The sequence below is a fragment of the Eubalaena glacialis genome, chromosome 16, assembly GCF_028564815.1.
Source record: "Eubalaena glacialis isolate mEubGla1 chromosome 16, mEubGla1.1.hap2.+ XY, whole genome shotgun sequence".
NCBI classification, from domain to species: Eukaryota; Metazoa; Chordata; class Mammalia; order Artiodactyla; family Balaenidae; genus Eubalaena; species Eubalaena glacialis.
In genome coordinates this window covers 85,741,701-85,761,099 of record NC_083731.1, presented here as the reverse complement: position 1 = coordinate 85,761,099, position 19,399 = coordinate 85,741,701, and the positions used below count along the sequence as shown (strand labels likewise).

The 19,399-nt window shown below is 40.7% G+C and overlaps 1 protein-coding gene across 1 annotated transcript in view; it reads right to left on the bottom strand.

Annotated features, from left to right (window-relative positions):
- The window catches only part of USP12 (ubiquitin specific peptidase 12), a 79,508-nt gene that overhangs the window by 30,447 nt on the left and 29,662 nt on the right, over window positions 1-19,399 (bottom strand). Inside the window, exons 2-3 of the mRNA XM_061170576.1 lie at window positions 13,916-13,996; window positions 2,537-2,750 (exon numbers count right to left, since the gene is read on the bottom strand). Coding sequence (XP_061026559.1) covers window positions 2,537-2,750; window positions 13,916-13,996 — 295 coding nt within the window. The remainder of the gene's footprint in view (window positions 1-2,536; window positions 2,751-13,915; window positions 13,997-19,399) is intronic.

Below are 19,399 nucleotides of genomic sequence, written 5' to 3'. Positions count from 1 at the left end.
AAATAAATAAATTATTTTAAAAAACGAAAAAAAAAATCATTGTTCATGTAAAGATAATGTTATGGACTGCATGCACCTGCCCCTCTCCAAATTCATATGATGGAACCCTAATCGCCAGTATGATGCTATTTGGAGATGGGACCCTTGGGATGTCATTTAGGTCTTAAGGGCTGAGAATAGTGCTCTTATAAGAGACTCGAGAGAGCCTGCTTCTCCCTCTTTCTTCACCATAAGAGGCCACAGCGAGAAGGTGGCTGTCTGCAAACCAGGAAGACAGCCCTCACCCATCAGTGAATCTGCCGGCACCTTAACCCTGGACTGCCTGGCCTCCGGACTGTGAGAAATAAATGTTTACTGTTTAACCCACCCAGTCTATGGTATTTTTGTTACAGCAGCCCAAACTAAGACAGAATACATGCGATATATAATTAAACAATCAGGTCAAGGAAAATGTACTATTACATGAAAAGGAAAATAATATGCATTCTGTATAAGTTTATGTTTCCGATGTTGAACATTCCTAAAATACTAACAAAATCACTGAGAAAGGATGGCATGTTCAATTATCATGAACAGCTGACCCTTGAACAAAGCAGGGGTTAGGAGAGGTGACCCTCTGCACAGCTGAAAATCCACATATAACTAACTCACAGTTGGCCCCGTGTATACGTGGTTCCTCTGTACCTGGCCCGCACCTGTGGATTCAAGCCACTGCAGATGCTGCAGTGCTATAGTATTTACTATTGAAAAAAATCCTCATTTAAGTGAAGCCGCGCAGTTCAAACCCATGTTGTTCACGGGTTAACAGTACATGAGTTTTCTACCAGGACAAAATTTTCTAAGTTTACTACCAACACAGACAAAAAGACTCTCTGAGAAGACTTGAATCACTCAGTCCACATTCTAACAGAGTTGTACTTGGCTTTCTTACCAACAGAAGATACTATACACATCTGTAATTCAAGAAAGTAAGTAGGTTTAGCTTTAGTCAGGGAAACACAAAGACGATGTGTTTTTGTGAGCAATTAATCAACTGATCTATATTTGTATATGGAGAAAATGAACAAAATCTTTAACATAGGTATCAGATTCAAGAGTAGTAACCTAGAGCCATATTATTTCAGCATCTTCATATGTTTTAGGGAACGAGATATGACCCATGCTCATCTCAATTCATGTGATAATGAACAGTGTCAACTGACTTAAGGGCAGGCCTCCCCTCTGGTGTGTTTAAAAACCAACACTAGGGCTTCCCTGGTGGCGCAGTGGTTGAAAATCTGCCTGCTAATGCAGGAGACACGGGTTCGAGCCCTGGTCTGGGAAGATCCCACGTGCCGCGGAGCAACTAGGCCCGTGAGCCACAACTGCTGAGCCTGCGCGTCTGGAGCCTGTGCTCCGCAACGAGAGAGGCCGCGATAAGTGAGAGGCCCGCGCACCGCGATGAAGAGCGGCCCCCGCTCGCCGCAACTGGAGAAAGCCCTCGCACAGAGACGAAGACCCAACACAGCCAAAAATAAATAAATAAATAAATAAATAGAATACCATGGCCAAAAATTAGTAAAAATATTTTAAAAAACAAACAAAAAAAACCAACACTAAAGACTTCTCAAGTCATATTTCTATGTGCATCATTATATTTGATAGGTAACAAATCAAACTAAAAATACTACTCAATTTTATTTCTAGAATGATTGAAATGCCTACATCCAAACAAACGAACAAACAAACAGAATTCTACGTGTTTCTCGAGTCCATCTGAACCTTCTGAGGTAGCACACCACACTGGACAGAACACTGGGCTCAGATGTCAGGAAGAAGTGTGGGGCTTGACAGGTGACCTTAACGTCTCTGAGAGCCAGTGACATCACGTAAAGTGAGGAAGTAATGTCTAACTTATGGGCTTGCTAGGAAAATTAAACGAAAAATATTTTAAGAGAGAAAAGGGAAGTGGGATGCAATCAGTAACTATTTTTAAAAGGGGGGGGGGGCGGTGGTGGGGACAGGAGGTGAAGTTAAAACTACCTACCCTAAGCTAGAAAGTTTAATTTATTGTGTTAGGTCTTTCCTTTCCCTGGGGTGTGACTCCTGGCAAGTCTTTTAGCTTCTGTTTTTTTCATGGCTAAAATGGGGGAAATAACGTGCTCTCTCATCAGGTTATCGTAAGGATCAAATGAATTAACATACATGAAAGCATTATGAAGACAACAAATGAACACTAAGCGAAAGAAAAAAAAACAAAAGCCCACAACTTCTCTTGATAGAAAAGCCAAGCAGGCAAAAAAGAGAAATGATGAGTTCTCATTTCCTGGCACACAGAGTTTGATCTTTGTACAACATACTTCAAACAGCAATCACACCTCACAGTAACCACTGCGTGACTGTCTCCTCACTAAACTGACACTGCATTAGAGACAGGAACATCACCGCTGGCTTTTCAGCGGCTAACGCATCATCAGGCGTAAAGATGCTCAGCTGATGCTTGTGGCACCTGATCTTCCTGTTACGTAAGCGATACATTAAGAAGTAGAAGAATTACCATTTTCTTTCCGTAATCTTGTTATGAACTTCTTAGGAGGTATGACTCCAACCTTCTTCTTCTGGGTAGCGATGCTGTGGAAGAGGTCTGCTAAGCACGTAAGAAGACTCTCCTTCTTCCTGGGTTGACTCTTGTATGCGAGAACTTTTTCCCGAAACGGACGACAAAAATAAAGTGCTTGAAGAACTGAATTGCAGTAGCAAGTATTCCCAAACTAGAATAGAAAAAAACATTTTTGTTAAATTTGAGGCAACACATTTTCCAGAGAAAGAATTTCTATGTCTACAGCTGAGAGAAGAGAAAGACAAGATAGGGAATTGATGATCCTCATAAATTAAAAGGTATCTGAGAGTAGAAATAATTGCCCTGATTGCAAATTACCCATTTTAACATTAAATGGATGCTCTTGGCATCAGTTGCAGGTTAAAACTGAAGAAAAATACATGCAATAAATTTGGCCTTTATTAAAACTGAGTTAAAGAACTACATAGTTTAAACAGTGAGATTAGTTAAGGTTTAGGATTCTGGAGAATTCCTTTTTCAATTCCCATTGTTAGGACAGTACTGGGTGTATACAAAGCATTTTCTATACTGTACATTTAAAAATGTAACTCTCAAAAATTCTTTTAAAAAAACCGTAATAGTGAGGTTTACTATCAGGTTCTTCAGTGCCATCCAAAAAATAAACAAAAACAAAAAATAAGGAAAAACAAGATACTCTGAAATATTAGATGAAAAAGTCATCAACGTGACAGCCCAACAACCACTGAAATGCCGAAATGCCAGGTCACATTATTCTCGATCCGTCAGAAGGACGTGGACTCAGCTCCAGAGTTGAACCCTGAGCTGCAGCCCCACCTCTCACTGGCCACGTGGCCTGGGGCAGGTGACTGATCACTCAGCCTCAGTTTCCGTCCCTTTAATAACAGGGGAGAAAGTCATCCTACGTTACAGAGAAAATAACACAGAGTTTGATAAATATTTTCTGCCTTCTTTTTTCCTTCCCATTAATAGACATTGACTCCCAAAGCTGGCTAATAAAACCCCTAGAAGTCCATCACTGAGGACCTGGGGAGTAAACAAGGAACGAGGACAATTCTCAGAGAACTGCCACGGGGCGGGGTCAGGCATACAGTAACCAGAAACAGGCAAGTGGAGAAGAGTGTTGAAGAATGGGCACTCTTCAACTATGTCCATAAACACATGCACACGTTTGCTTATATTTTAAAACTAGGAAGGATATATCAAAAGCTAATAAAAATGGTTATTTATAGAGAAAGGGAAAAGAGTAGAGAGCAATGAAAGTGAGACTGCTGTACATGTACACGGTTATAAAAAGCTTACTTTGTACCCATATTTTTAAAAAACTAAATTAAAATGAGAAAGAAAGAATAAATTCCTACAATTGAAAATAAACAGAAATAAATCAGACCTAAATGTGTACCAAGTTGGTGGTAGAACTACGTAAAGAAAAGAATGAGGGTTTCCCTGGTGGCGCAGTGGTTAAGAATCCGCTTGCCAATGCAGGGGACACGGGTTCGAGCCCTCGTCCGGGAAGATCTCACATGCCGCGGAGCAACTAAGCCCGTGCACCACAACTACTGAGCCCGCGAGCCACAACTACTGAAGCCCGTGTGCCTAGAGCCCGTGCTCCGCAACAAGAGAAGCCACCGCAATGAGAAGCCGGCACCACAAGGAAGAGTAGCCCCCGCTCGCCGCAACTAGAGAAAGCCCGCGCACAGCAAAAAAAACCCAACACAACCAAATAAAGTAAATTTTAAAATAAATAAATAAATAAAGCTTTTAAAAAAAAAAGAAAAGAATGACTTCAAATAACTTTAAAACACAGGATTTTTACTATTCATGCCTACTGAACTACAGTCTAAGAACAAAAAGAACAAAGAAATCTTAAAACAGCATTCAGTACTCACACTGTTAGAATTAACCCATTGATATTGCTATTTTGAAACCACTAAAGATATACTGTAAGACAAAGCAAGGAAGGAATTATGTCAGTATCCCCTAGGAATCAAAAAAAATTTTTTTTTAATTTATTTTTGGCTGCGTTGGGTCTTCGTTGCTGCGCGCGGGCTTTCTTGAGTTGTGGCAAGCTGGGGCTACTCTTCGTTGTGGTGCGTGGGCTTCCCATTGCGGTGGCTTCTCTCGTTGCGGAGCACGGGCTCTAGGCGCGTGGGCTTCAGCAGTTGTGGCGCACAGGCTCAGTAGCTGTGGCATGCGGGGTCAGTAGCTGTGGCTCGCGGGCTCTAGAGTGCAGGCTCAGTAGTTGTGGCACATGGGCTTAGTTGCTCCACAGCATGTGGGATCTTCCCGGACCAGGGCTCAAACCCATGTCTCCTGCATTGGCAGGCAGATTCGTAACCACTGCGCCACCAGGGAAGCCCGTAATCAAATTTTTTAACGTAAAGGAAAAAAGATACAATAGTAAAAATCAGAAGAGTAAAAGCCCTTTAAAGTTAAATTGGAATTAGAAATAGCAGTATAAACTCATGCCTCTTTGTAAATCTTAAAGTAAGTGTGTGTGTGTGTGTGTGTGTGTGTTTGTGTTTGCGTTCTCAGGTTCTGTCCACTGAAACGGTCTCCACATCAATAAATTTCCCCTGCATCCAGATTGTGGCCTCTAAAAACCCTTTTCCCACAAAAAGGAACTAGGACGACTTACAGATATGGCTATACAACGTAATGGACAGGAAATGTACAATGTACAAGATTAGCCTGGAATATCTTTTTGTGTGGCTTGAAGAGCCAACTTTCATCAAAAAGAATTACTGCAATGGATTAAAAAGCACATCAACTACACAAATATCTATGTGGTTTATTAGTCTCCAGTGGAAGTTGTAAACAAGAATATAAAAAAGGAAAGCATCAAAGTTTTACCCCACCTTTCTCCTAAAAACCATATTTCAGGGGGCATTAAAGTTATTGTTTAGAGAATAATTCTGGCTAATAAATTCAGAAGAAATCATTGTAAATAATGGATTGGGTAATAATTATCCCTGGATACCTAAAACATTTGGTTAAAGGTTGATGGGGAACTTTAAAATGGGGGGCTCAGACCTGAACGCCCAATGCATTCCAGCATCATTCAAAATGAACAGCCAAAACTTTACATCCCGTGATGTGGTGCACCAAGAAACATGTAGCAATTCCTATAAAGTATTCTTGCCTTAAAAAACAAAATAAAATCCCTAAACTTTAACCACGTGTCTAGATTGAACTACCAATTTACAAGATACTCAAGGAACAGAGGAAGAAGTTAAATACCCCAAAAAAGGAACAGGACAACAGACTCAGAGAAGATTTACAACTTCTATGTTCACATTGCTAGTCGGAGCCAAGAACTGATTTCGTAAAGATAGATGTGTTTACAGGCTTTCCAGAGAAATGCTAAAAGTATATGACAATGATGCATTGATATTACTGATCATGAATACAACCATGGATATCCTTCAATAAAGCCTATCCAGGGGCTAAGTACACCTGCAGTAGAATCTCCAATACTACTAAGATTATCTTACCAATTAATCAGTATTAATTAGTCTGAAAAATACTAGTAATTGTACAACAGTCTAATGACTCCAATGACCAACAAACTATGGCTTTGTAAACTGAACAGAAGATACAATCCCCATAATTTGGACACTTTATTAAAGAATAAACAACAGGGAACTCTAACAACTTCCACAGAGCAAGTAGATAAACAAAAGACAGCATCTCACAGTATATTAGAAACATTTATGATGATGAAGCTTGACCTACTAATAAAAAAGCAAATAAGCTAAGGAACTGGCATGTAGAGAATGCTGAGGTCAGCCTCCTGCTAATCTTCTGACTACAGGCGATAGGTAACATTACAACCAACCTTTGAGGCTTTCTATTATGGTCTTCTTTACTTACCTTCATCAACCCCATTAAAGAAAAATTAAAGGTTGAAACTACTACTATTTCTCCAGAATAAACTAACTTTCAATCTTATTCATAACTTTGAAGCTTTTCCTTCAATTTCCCTGATTTTTAGTAGTAACTTTCACTGAAGTTCCTGAAACCTAAAAACATATCCTTCAAGTATATAGCTTTCATGCAAAAGACTGTCTGGGATGATTTCCTCTGCACTCTTGCTTCTGAATAGGGTTGAAACCTACCCTGTGCTTTTTCAGCTGGTTCTGAAGATCAAAGGTATGACCAGGTTTAAAATCAGTGGAAACAAATATTAAAGGTCCGATCACTGACTTCTCAATTGTTTATTGAACACAGTGACCTATCCTTGCTTTCTCTAATGCTTTTTTCTCTAAGTCTTGAAAAAAAAAAAAAAAAAAAAGATTTTTCATATGCCCATCAATAAGATCATTTTGAGCACATATCCCTAATACATGCATATTTGTTTAGAAATAATATATGTACATTATGTACACTAAAAATATAACAAATGTGATTAAGATGAACATTTCAAATTATATTAATTTTTTGTTTTCACTAAAAATTATTAAGTAAGAGCAATGAGACTTAGTATGCTTTTTTGTAAACTATGGGTTATAGATTTTAATAGAGTGATTTGACAGTTCAGTTATTTGGCTACGTAGTTTTAAGGGATATCAAAGTTGAAAAAGGTATCTCCGCGAAGATACATACATAGGTCCAAGTGGAAAAGACTCTCTCCTTGACAGCCTTTACTTTCTAAACTATGGTATTAGATAGTCGATCCTATCTACCAAATTTGTTTGAATTCATTTAAGTAATTATCTGTCTTGATAGCAGCAAAGCCTGGCCACTGAGCACACAGGATCTGAAACCAAGCTATCTAGGTTCAAGTCTGGTTCTGCTACCCGACCCTGGGAAATTACCAAGCCACTCTCTCTTCATCAGTTTCCTCATCTGTAAATGACATTTACAAACAGCACCCACCTCTACAACCTTGTAAAGAATTAAATGAATGATCTGCATGAAGAACTTAGCATGGTTCGGAATACCTCATCACTACATGGTTATTTTTGAAACAACCTTTTTTGAGCCATCTGTCCTTTTGAAAAATTAGCTTAGCTGAAATAGATTAAATCCTGTAATCCCTAAGTCTACACTTGAATCATAATAGATTGCAACAGCACAAATGAATAAGAGGGGTGATACTGTTAGCCTTTGGTACTATGCAACTTGCAGTGACATAGGACCACTACACACGTGGACAGAGTAGTATGGGTGCCAGTGTCAACCAATTATTAAGAATTAGTAAAGCTTAACCTATATCTTTCCTTCTTAGATAAAAATAAACACTAGAAATCCTCGTATTTTGGTCCCCAATGAATCATCTTACATATTTCATTTGGAAACTACTGGTTTTAATCACAATTATGTCAACAGTATTACCTTTAAACAATGTTTTTAAATGTTTAAGTGCCCCACGGTCCCCCATGCTGGCTGGCGATGGTGCCATCCTGTGAACATTCTCCCTTCTACGGGAAGTCCCTCCTCCCCCAACCACAATCTGTTTAGGTGGCCCTGTTTTACGTAAGTCTAGACCCCACGTGCCGCTACCCACCCCCTCTCTGCAGCCAGGTGAACCTAATCCAGATTCTCATGGACATCTGTTCCTCCCCCCTCCCTTGCTCCCCTGCCCCAGGCTTCCTCACAGGAACCGACTTCTCTGTGCAAGTTCTGTACGACTGTCAGTCACAAGCCCTTTTGTAGACCCTGCAACAGGGTCGGGCACTGGATCCAATCTGGCCAGAGGCCTTGGGGCAGAGTTCTTTGGTCAGGTTTGATACGGACAGTCTGGGATCTCTGATGATATAAGATGGCCATCAGGCGGAGAGAAGCTAAAGGAGAACGAAACCAATGTAAAAGGAAACCAAGAGACATAGGCCTAATCAACTTTACAGCCTACAAATGGAAAGTTTCATTTTGATTTCTCGCTCTCCTCCATAATGGCCCCTGTTCCCTGGATTCAGAGTTCCAACTAGTGACTACTAGCAATTCAGGTTAAAAAGACTTTTATAAGACAGTCTAGCCCCACAAACCTACTTGTGTTTGGGAGCCTATTGTGTTAGAAAATTAAAATAAAATCATATAATGAAATGATTTTAAAAAGGCTATTAAAAATGGAGAGACTGGGCTTCCCTGCTGGCGCCGTGGTTGGGAATTCTCCTGCCAACGCAGGGGACAAAGGTTCGATCCCTGGTCCGGGAAGATCCCACATGCCGCAGAGCAACTAAGCCCGTGCGCCACAACTACTGAGCCTGCGCGCCACAACTACTGAAGCCCATGTGCCTGGAGCCCGTGCTCCGCAACAAGAGAACCCACTGCGGTGAGAGGCCTGGGCACCACAACTAAGAGTAGCCCCCGCTCGCCGCAACTAGAGAAAGCCCGCGTGCAGCAACGAAGACCCACTGCAGCCAAAATAATAATAATAATAATAATAAAATTTTTTAAAAATGGAGAGACTGCACAGAAAGTAGGAAAGAGATACTACTAGTCTAAATCACTACTATCAACTTTACTAAAATAAGTACTCATTAGCTACAAGATATAAAGGAAAAAGGCAATCTGGTTTATCAGATTAAACAATTTGTTTTCAAAGAATTTAGCTGACTATAAACAGCCGACACGTAAGGGGGGTATTTCACAGCAAGAGAAAGCTTCCAAAGGCTCCTCTCCCTCCTCAAGATGGCTTCTGCACCCCCGAGCCACACAAGTATTTCCCCTCTCCTAACGTCCTGTACCATCAGAAATACTAACGTATTCACAAGAGTTTAACCCAACAGGAAATCCCCACTCTATGTATTATGCAAATCATAGTGATGGCATCAGAGTTACCATTCAGAGTAAACGGCCATAAAAGCTATCATTTGTGAAAATATTCCTCCAAGATAAAAACATCTACAACTGAAAATAATGGAAAACAGGCTGTTATTAACAAAGTGAAGAGTAACCACTCTGAATTTTTTGGTAGATTAATTAACTGTGGGGTTTTGGGGTGTTTTTATTTCCTTCTCTCCATTAAAAAAAAAGAAAAAAAGTCTAATTTTCTAACTGCCCAAATACACATACTATTTCCCAAAAGCAAGTGCTGTTGAGTGATTCTACCACTTACTGGTCGCAAAAACGGATCCAATCAGGCAGATCTAATGGGAACCCTTTTCAGTATTAGCTTTTTGTAAGAGCAATTAAAATGAACCTGCACACTTAGCTAAGAACAGACTGATGAAAAGAAAATATACATGTGCCTCACTTTAACAGAATCCAATTGCTAGGAAAGATTAACCACCAAATGCCTTAAAGCAGCCACCTTCCTTGTTGTTTACAACACTGACTACTTGGCAGACAGGCCCAGGGACAGGAGGAAGATGTTAAAACCTTCATCTCTCAGTTAACTAAGCCATCTCCCCGACCCCTCAAAGCTCCAACCTTAATTTTTAAGGGACTCTATAATAGTGTGATAACTCTGCAAAGGAAAAAGGGGGAAGGAAACGAGAGAGAAGGGTGATGACAATTTAAGGGCTGAAAACAGGGCTTATGGAAAACGGTTAAAGGTACGTGACACAGCTGCAAAGCAGCCTGAGAGCTCAGATCAAAGAAGAAGTTCATTGCTATCCTAGTTCTGGTGCATCTACTCTGACCACCAATTTATTTCTGCGTGTAATTCAAGGTGTTCCTCAATCTTTCACAGCTGGAGCCCTGGCTACCTTAGGGATCTCAATTCTTCATCATAATAACCAGGCACAGAGATCAGAAACTGTATCAGAAATTCCTGCTTTCCTTGGTTTTATTGAATCTCGGTTACTCAGCTTCAGGGAGAAATACAAATTCTACCTTTTGAATTTAGATTGATGCACATGAAGTAATAAAAATGATACCTTCTTAGAAACTTTTTTTGTTTGTTCTTTTACACACAATCAACACTGGTATTTGGATACTGGTATCCAATTAAAAACAACGTATCAGCAGAAGAAAAAATAATATAGAGCTTTAAGACTCGTTTACTTGTTTTGAGGTTATCTGCAAAAAAGTTAGACACAAAATGGAGAGATTGGAATGTTTATGCTGGAGAAGGTAAAGGGAAAACAGCCTTCAATATAGAAAATACTACTATTCTAAGGAAAATGGGTTCTTCTGGGACACTAAAAATGGGCACAACTTTTCTACGATTTAAGACACAAATTAGCTTTGGAGGCTGAGCCAAATAAGGGTGGTAGCCAGCCACAGGGAAAGGGCAATGAGACTGAAGAACTGGGGTCTGCCAGCCCCAGAACTGAAATGAGGCTTCTGATCACTAGACAACTCTGTAAGTATGAGCATTTCAGATATTAGAAGTAGAGGCCAGACTGCTCAATAAACAAGAAAAATTAAATATATTCATTTAACTCTCCTCCCCATGATACCCCAATAAAATGACAGTACAAGAACAGATTAGGCAAAAACTCAAAAGGCCAAAGAAGACAACGACAGACTAGAGATATCAGTGAACTTCAGAAAACAGAAGGCAGACGGAGGAGAAGTAGCCCAAATGTCTCTAAGAGACAAATGGAAACAACGGACTCACCTCTAAAGGGTCAGAGACGTTTTGTGGGGTGGGGACCTCTGAGAACACAAGTCTGGTCATCAGTCTTTAAAAGGACCATTTAGACCCCCAAGCACTCAACTCTTCCTTCAGCTGCAGGTTTAGTCTCCACAGAAGATGAAGAGGAGACCCTGGGTGGAGAACCCTTAAGGACAGCAGTGAGGCACCAAGCAGGAAACAGGACCAAATAAAACCCCGAATAACCCCCCCCGCCCCAGACAGGCACTGGAGGAGGCCTCCAGGCAGAAGATAAACAGCCCCAGAGAGACAGCTCCAGCTACTGAAATGGGATGGGGGCTGTGGGAGGGAGGGGCATTCGCCAGGGGCCACTCTAGACTGAAAGAGCAGCCCCACCACAACACAAGAAGCCCCAGTCATCCTTTCAGCATTTCACCCTTATAGATGAGTACAATTTGAGGAAAGCTTCCAACAGGAAAGATACCAAAGTTTAAAAGGGGGCGGGGAATAAACTCCAAGGTCTCAGAAGCAATCCAGTAAGCATAAGAAAACCTCAGCAACAACAAATACTATAAATGACATCCTGAGAAAAGGAACAGAAAATACTGCCCCCATGAAACAAGAGAAGAAAAAAAAGTAACATTCTAAGAAATAAAAAAATGCAATGAGCTGGACAAAAAAGTTGAAGATATAGTCTAAAATGTAGAATAAGGCAGATGATCAAAAATGGGAGAATAAGAAAAATAAAGAATCAGTCTAAGTGTTTCAAAATAACTAACCATATCAAAAAAAGACAAAACAGAGAAATTACAATGACAGGAAGAAAATTATCCCAATAACAGTAGCAGAAATGTTTTACAACTGAGGGAAATAAATCATCAGTCTGAATGCGTCCATAAACGCTCAGCACAACAGGGTACCCATCAAGACACACGATGAGATTTCAGAACACTGTGGATGGAGAATATCCTTAAGGCCTCCCAAAAACTTTTTGAAGGGGAAAAAAAAAGCCCCGTACATAAGAGATCGAGAACCAGAATGGCATCCACCCTCTCAGCATCAACAGAAGCCAGAAAGCAGCCGAGTAAGCCCTGAAAAACTCTGAAGGGAGGTTGTAACCTAGGATGGATATCTAGCTCTAACAATAACCAAAACAGTCTTAAATATACAAGACCTCAAAGCTTGTATCCATGCACACTTCCTAAACAAGCATCTACAGAATGTGTTCCACAAAGCAAGGGAGGAAAAACCCGGAAAGAAGTCGGGATGAAGGAAAGGACACAAGTGCAGGGAATGTGAAGGGCGATGGAAGAGACGTTGCCAGGCAGAAGCTGCACAGCAGGAGGATGGGGGCTGGGTGGTACCTGACAGGCACGGCTCGGTGGAAACTGATATTGAGAAGGTCTTTTTGGCTTTCTTTAGTTCTGCTGAAGGCTTTGGGAAGAAAAAATGAAAGTTCAGGACATGGAAAAATAAAGCAATGATTAATTCCATATTGGGAGAACAGGGGAAAGTGAAGTTGGGCAGGGATGGTGAGAAAAGAGAGTGAAGTTTCTTATCTGCCAAAACAGGAAGTCAGTAGATTTTTTTTTTTAATGGCAGTATAAGTACCTTATTTAGGCTGTAAGGATACATTCCAGAAAAAATAGCCTGAGGCCTAATGAGTGGCCTCCTCTAGGGACGGGAAGAGGAGGAGGGTGGGCACTGCTGATCCTGTGTTACTAGCTTATGCCCAGCGCAGACACAGAAGGGTCCCCAAGCAAGGCGAGACACACATACCACTGCAATTGCCCTCCTCAAATTGCACAAGAAATCTATCTGTCCATAATGACGTGCTAGTACTCAGTAACACACCAATCTGTTCAATATAACTTACTTTACCTGTATTATCACCAATACACATATTTTAAAACACTCACCATGGATCCACCTAACAGTACAGTACAGCATAAACTACCATGACAACTATATAACAAAGATTTGTGGTGTTTTCTCATGATTCAGGAAAGAGTTAAAAATTCTAAAGAAAGTTCTTCCAAAGTTTTAATAATGTATAATTACAAGGATTACCTCCACAAGGGCAGGGCTATGTTTTTTTCTTATATTTTACACCTTTAAATCTATACCACTGGGACAACGCCAGAAGCAAACTGACAAAGACTCTATAGACACATGGGGGCATTTACAAAACTATATTTATATCTGTACATTTGGACCACTTATATTTAGACACGTAAATCTCAAAGAATCAAAGAGATCATTTGGTCTAGGCCATATGAAATTTTGGTTATGAGAAAATCCTGACACAAAATAGGAAAAAAATCAGGCTGACAAGTTAGAAACTGTTCCAAGACTCTTAAGACTTCAGGCAATGGGGACTTCCCTGGTGGCGCAGTGGTTAAGAATCCGCCTGCCAATGCAGGGGACACAGGTTCGAGCCCTGGTCCGGGAAGATCCCACATGCGGCAGAGCAACTAAGCCCGTGCGCCACAACTACTGAGCCTGCGCTCTAGAGAGTCCATGAGCCACAACTGCTGAAGCCTGTGCACCTAGAGCCCGGGCTCTGCAAGAAGAGAAGCCACCGCAATGAGAAACCCACACACCGCCACGAAGACTTAATGCAGCCAAAAAAATAATAATAATAAATAAATAATAAATTTTTATAAAAAGACTTCAGGCAATGTTGTTTCCCTCCCATTAGAGATAATTTTGAAATTCCAAGTCACGTTTCTTGGCATTAAGTCTACTGATACAAAGGAACAAATTTCCTTTAATAAATTATGAACTACATTCATCATTCTTAACACTACTTCCCAGCATAATCTGAAGGCTACGTATCAACGGATACTTACATTGACTAATCCAAAATAGTGCTCATTGACTGGAAACTGTTCTGGACCAATCTCTTTCTCTAATGCCGAGGCATTGGCGCCCTATAAAATGAAAAACAGAAATCTTAGTATTTACAGTATTTTCCCAATACTGTCACAATTATATACACATTACAGAGAAACCCTTAAAATAATTTTCTTGTTCCCTATAACTACCTTATGGAAAGAAAATGAAGGGTGATAATGAAGAACAAAGGCTTTTAATAATATAACTAAAAACTAGTTTGCAGGAACATTCTCATGGACAAAGCCTGGATCAAGGAACTATATCAAATCCTGCTCCTTGTTTTAAGTAATGGATGAGAGCCCCTGCCGTACCACATGGTCTAACAGGAGTGTAATCTCAGAGCAGCCATCACAGAGAGCTGAAATTTTGTGAAATTAAATATGCATATATTCAGTGACCTAACACTTCTTCAGAGGTATATACCTGAAAAATTCTCACACAGAATTAAAGGTGACAAGAACGTCTGCTGAAATGTCACTGACGACTGCACAGCTGACCGCAATCTAGATGGTCTATAAAATGACAGCATACTATGTAGCAGTCAGAATAAATGAACTAGATTTACATACAAAAACATGGATATTTGTCAAAAACATAATATTAAGTAAACAAAGTGAACACGAGATGAACATAGACCACTACCACATATATATATATAACAGTAAACACGAGATGAACATAGACCACTACCACATATATATATATATAACAGTAAACACGAGATGAACATAGACCACTACCACATACATATATATAACAGTAAACACGAGATGAACATAGACCACTACCACATATACATATATAACAGTAAACACGAGATGAACATAGACCACTACCACATATATATATATATAACAGTAAACACGAGATGAACATAGACCACTACCACATACATATATATAACAGTAAACACGAGATGAACATAGACCACTACCACATATACATATATAACAGTAAACACGAGATGAACATAGACCACTACCACATATATATATATAACAGTAAACACGAGATGAACATAGACCACTACCACATATACATATATAACAGTACATGGCAAACGGGCTGGAAGAATGTACATGAAACACACTTGAGTGGGGCTGGAAGAAGAGGGCCGGGATGTGGAACTGCAGGGTGAAGGGCAAAAAGGAAAAAATAAAATAAAGCCCAACAAAAGAGGGGCCTTGCCCAGGCAGTAACTGTGCGTCACGGTCTCAGGAATACGACCGACCCAATTCTGCGCCTCTGAGGCCTCTGAAGGAAAAGGGACGCGGAGTCGGGGGAAGTGGTGGGCAGCACACAGGCCCTGAGCACCGGCACGCTAGCAAATGGGCTCAGGACGTCGCCTGAAAGGGAAGTAGAAGCTATTCTGAAAACATAGTAACTCTGCATAAGTCTACCTGGCAATTCCCAAGAGCACACACTACCAGACAAACACAACCGATACTACTCACAAAACCGCCGAACACCACCTTGCGGAGCCGCACACAGGACGACAACACGACACACACGCCATGCCTCCCCAAGGGTGCGGCCACGGTCACCACCACCTGGTGCCCATAGCCCGCCCCTGCTGTTTCCTGAGCCTGGGAAGCCCAGACCTTCGTCAGACGACGCCTCTTCGACTTCCTGACGGGCCTGAAATGAGTACTGATGAAAGGGACCGGGTGGGTTGCTGGTCAAGTTCCACCCAAATGAGACATTTCCTCTAAAATGCCCTCCAGCCATCCAGCACTTGTATAGGTACATGATACTGTCTTTATTTTTTTAATTTAGGAATTACTATTCGGCTTTATATAAATCCCCGACACAATCACTAGTTCACAGATACTATTTATTTCTAAATTTGGCTCTCCATGAACTGTTTTATAACGACATGAAATTCAGTTATTACAGCAACTTCAAGATCCACTGAACAGAACCGTCTTGGTGGAAGGCTACAAGCCCACTCGCCGCCCCCGCCAGCTCAAGTATCTTGTCGCAGAATTTCCTCACATACGTTGAAAACTATCACTAAGCCAGATGTAAGAATTTAAACTGATATTGGTGTGTTCAAATGAGTATAACCCCTTTCCCACAAAAAAAAAAAAAAAAGACAAGAAAAGGTGCTATTATCCAAAGTACAACCTCATGCATCTGTGTACTTGGGACAATAAAACGCCAGTACACATACCCGGGGAAAGCATTTCTGGCCCTCGGGATGAAGCAAGAACAGAGCACCATGTGAGCATTCTCCGCTGTAACACCAATCGCATGCCACACCCGTGTGCTCTGACCACCCCGATGTCCCACTGGTGTCCCTACACGCTTCCAGGCACTGCTCAGAAAGCCCTTCCCCCACCCATCCTGGCCTCAGGGTAGTTTTGACTACGGTTCAAGTTCTTAGCCTCTCTGTGCCTCAGGTTCCTAAGGGTAAGAGGGAAATGGCACCCACTACTTTACAGAGTGGCTACGAATAAACTGAGTTGAAGCTTTTGTAAAAGCATCTGGCTGTGCCTTGTACGTGAGCCGGTGTCCGTAAATGCTGCTTCTCTTCTCTCCCTTCCCTTCAATCCCAAGGGGAAGAAAAGCTACTCTCATTGGCCAGTAATATTAATAAATATGACCTGTTCCATGCAATAGCTAAGAAATAACAAGAGAGGGAAACAAAAATCAGAAGGAGAAAATGAGGAAGCTTCATAAAAAAAATAGATCATCTCCTCAATCTGGCCAACTCCACAACACGGCCCCTGGAAGAACCCTCATAATACTCCCCAAAAGCCTAACCACCAGCAGAACCACAATCCAACGAGGCTGGATTGAGGAGGAGGTTAAGTGCGATGAAGTGGAAACTCTGACCACTGTCATTTAACCTTTCTGGTAATTTAAGAACTTTTATTTGCAAAATAAAAGGGCCAGTCTCCTCAGCAATTTTCCAAACCCCCAGCTCTAAGCTTATCTGTTGGGTTTTCAAGTAAGCCTTTACACAAACTTAGGTTTTCACAGCCGAAGATCAGGTAGTTTCTAAAGTGTCTTCTAACTTAACATTGTCATATTTCCAATCACTTTTATCGACACTTCTGAGGACACTACTGTACTAACACAAAGCTCCAGGGAATTCTAAGCCAACTGACACATGCCAAGCAACACGATTCGACAGGGAGGGATTGTGGCTGCAGATACAGCAAGGGCAGCAGATGGAAACGGACAGTACAGAGAGGACAGAATTTGCTTGGCGACAGTTCTAAAGTAAGGCACAGCACAGTAAACTATACCTCAGTACAGCATAATGACGCCGCAGAGCGGATTCTGTGAACTACAGGAGGATAGTCCCGCGGCAGGAATTCAAGACTTTCTTGCAGAAACGACCAGAGCACATGTCTACCTCTAGCCAAATGCTAACTACAAAGGCAAAGTGTAGACAAAGCAATCCAGTTTCCGATGAGTGTTTTTTTAAATTTAAGTGTTTTCAATACTACAGTTAGATATAACGGGTGAAAAACCACCATGAAGCCGAAAACTTGCCTCACAATTTTTAGTACGTTTACCAGAGTTCTCAAACATCATCCCTTGAAGATTTTATTGAAGGCTGACACACCCTATCATGTCAAATAACAGTCAAGCACCGCAAGATTTAAATTGAGCCTAGAACAAGTCAACATCCAATAGTAATGGCTCTGAACAGCCTTGCATCCCCACACTTGAGAAATATGACCCTACTGCAATTAACAATGCTTTACGAAATCACGATTCTTTACTGGGATCAAGGGAAGAAATGTTAGCGTTCTCAGTTAGGAATTTCTGCTCTAAAGCTTTCGTGGGGATCAGGATTCATTTGTTTTGTCTGAGAACACAACACGCTCAGAAGGAAGAAGACATTCTTTCTGACAGTTCTGTCTCCATTTTTGTAACTTACATAAGATTATTTTAGACTCAGTACCTATCACTACAAATTCATCAAGAAGAAGTAATTAGATATTCGTGACCCTCCTGATGAAAACAACCAAAAGGTGAATGAATTTTTTAATTAAAACAATAATAATTTACTGAGCTGGTGAGAAAATAAGGAATCTGCAGAAACCAAAAAATGAAGCCATGGGAGAACCCTGGGAGATAAGCAAAAGCCAAAGACAGATTTTACACGGAGGTCACCTGCCAACACTAGTGACCTGTGCACCCTACTCTGACAGCTGGATGGAACAGAGCATGGTAACCGGTGCTGAAGCTTAGGGCCCACCAAAGACAGGGAGGCCAGCAGAAGACCCCAGCACGACAGTGAGCCCAAGAGGGCTACGTCTTCAGCTAAGGGGGAACGAGAAATAACTCTGCACCACAGAAGGAGACGGCAATGAAACCTGCCTGACTTGTCCCTGGTGTGGGAGTGGGGGAGATGATAAATATCTTCCCAACAGTTATAACCACAAGCTGGCCCTAATCAAAGCTTGTGACCCAAATTCACACGTGCTATATGATCTTACAAACAAACAAAATCAGGCAGAAAATGTAATTCAAAGAGGTCCTGAGTTGACAGTGCCCTCTTCCACCCTACAACTAGCAACCAACGGAATTACAAACTCACACTAGAAGACAAATTCAATCCACCCCACGAAGAATTCCCACAAATAAACCTCCAAGAGATTTGAGTTCACAATCAAAAATCACACATACACAGAAAAACAAAGCACCACGAGTAAAAGCCAGCAGAAGCACAGACGGCAGAATTAGATTCAAGATATTAAATACCAGGACTATTTCAGACGTGATATAAAACAAATGCTTAATATGTGCAAAGAAATAGCAAAAGCTTGATTATAAGAACAAAGATGAGAATTTAAAGCCTAAGCTGATTTTTTTAAAGAACCAAATAAAACTTCTAAATATAAAAATTATAAAACTTTTAAATATAAAAATTAATTGAAAGTTAAAAACTCAATGGTAACTGTGGAGACAGTTCAAAACAACAACAACAAACAACAGTGGTTGCCAGGGATTAAGGAGAAGGAGGGATGAACAGGCAGAGCTGAGAGGATTTTTAGGGCAGTGAAAATACTCTGTACGATACTATAATGATGAATACATGTCATTATACATTTGTTCAAACCCACAGAATGTACACCAAGGGTACACTGTAGTGTAAACTATGAACTTTAGGTGATTATGCTGTGTCAGCATAGGTTCATCAGTTGTAATGTGTGCCACTCTGGAGGGGCTGTTGACAAGGGGTGAGGCTGTGCACGTGTGGGCAGGAGGTATATGGGAAATCTCTGTACTTGCCCTTCAATTTTGCTGTGAAAATAAAACTGTTCTTAAAAAAAAAAAAAGTTTAATAAAATAAATAAATAAATAAAATCATAAAGAAAAAAAACCTCAATGGCTGTGCTTGAGAAACAAGGTTAATATTGGATAATATTTTAAAATCAATATCCCTGTCAATATAATGCTACTAATTGAAACCAAAG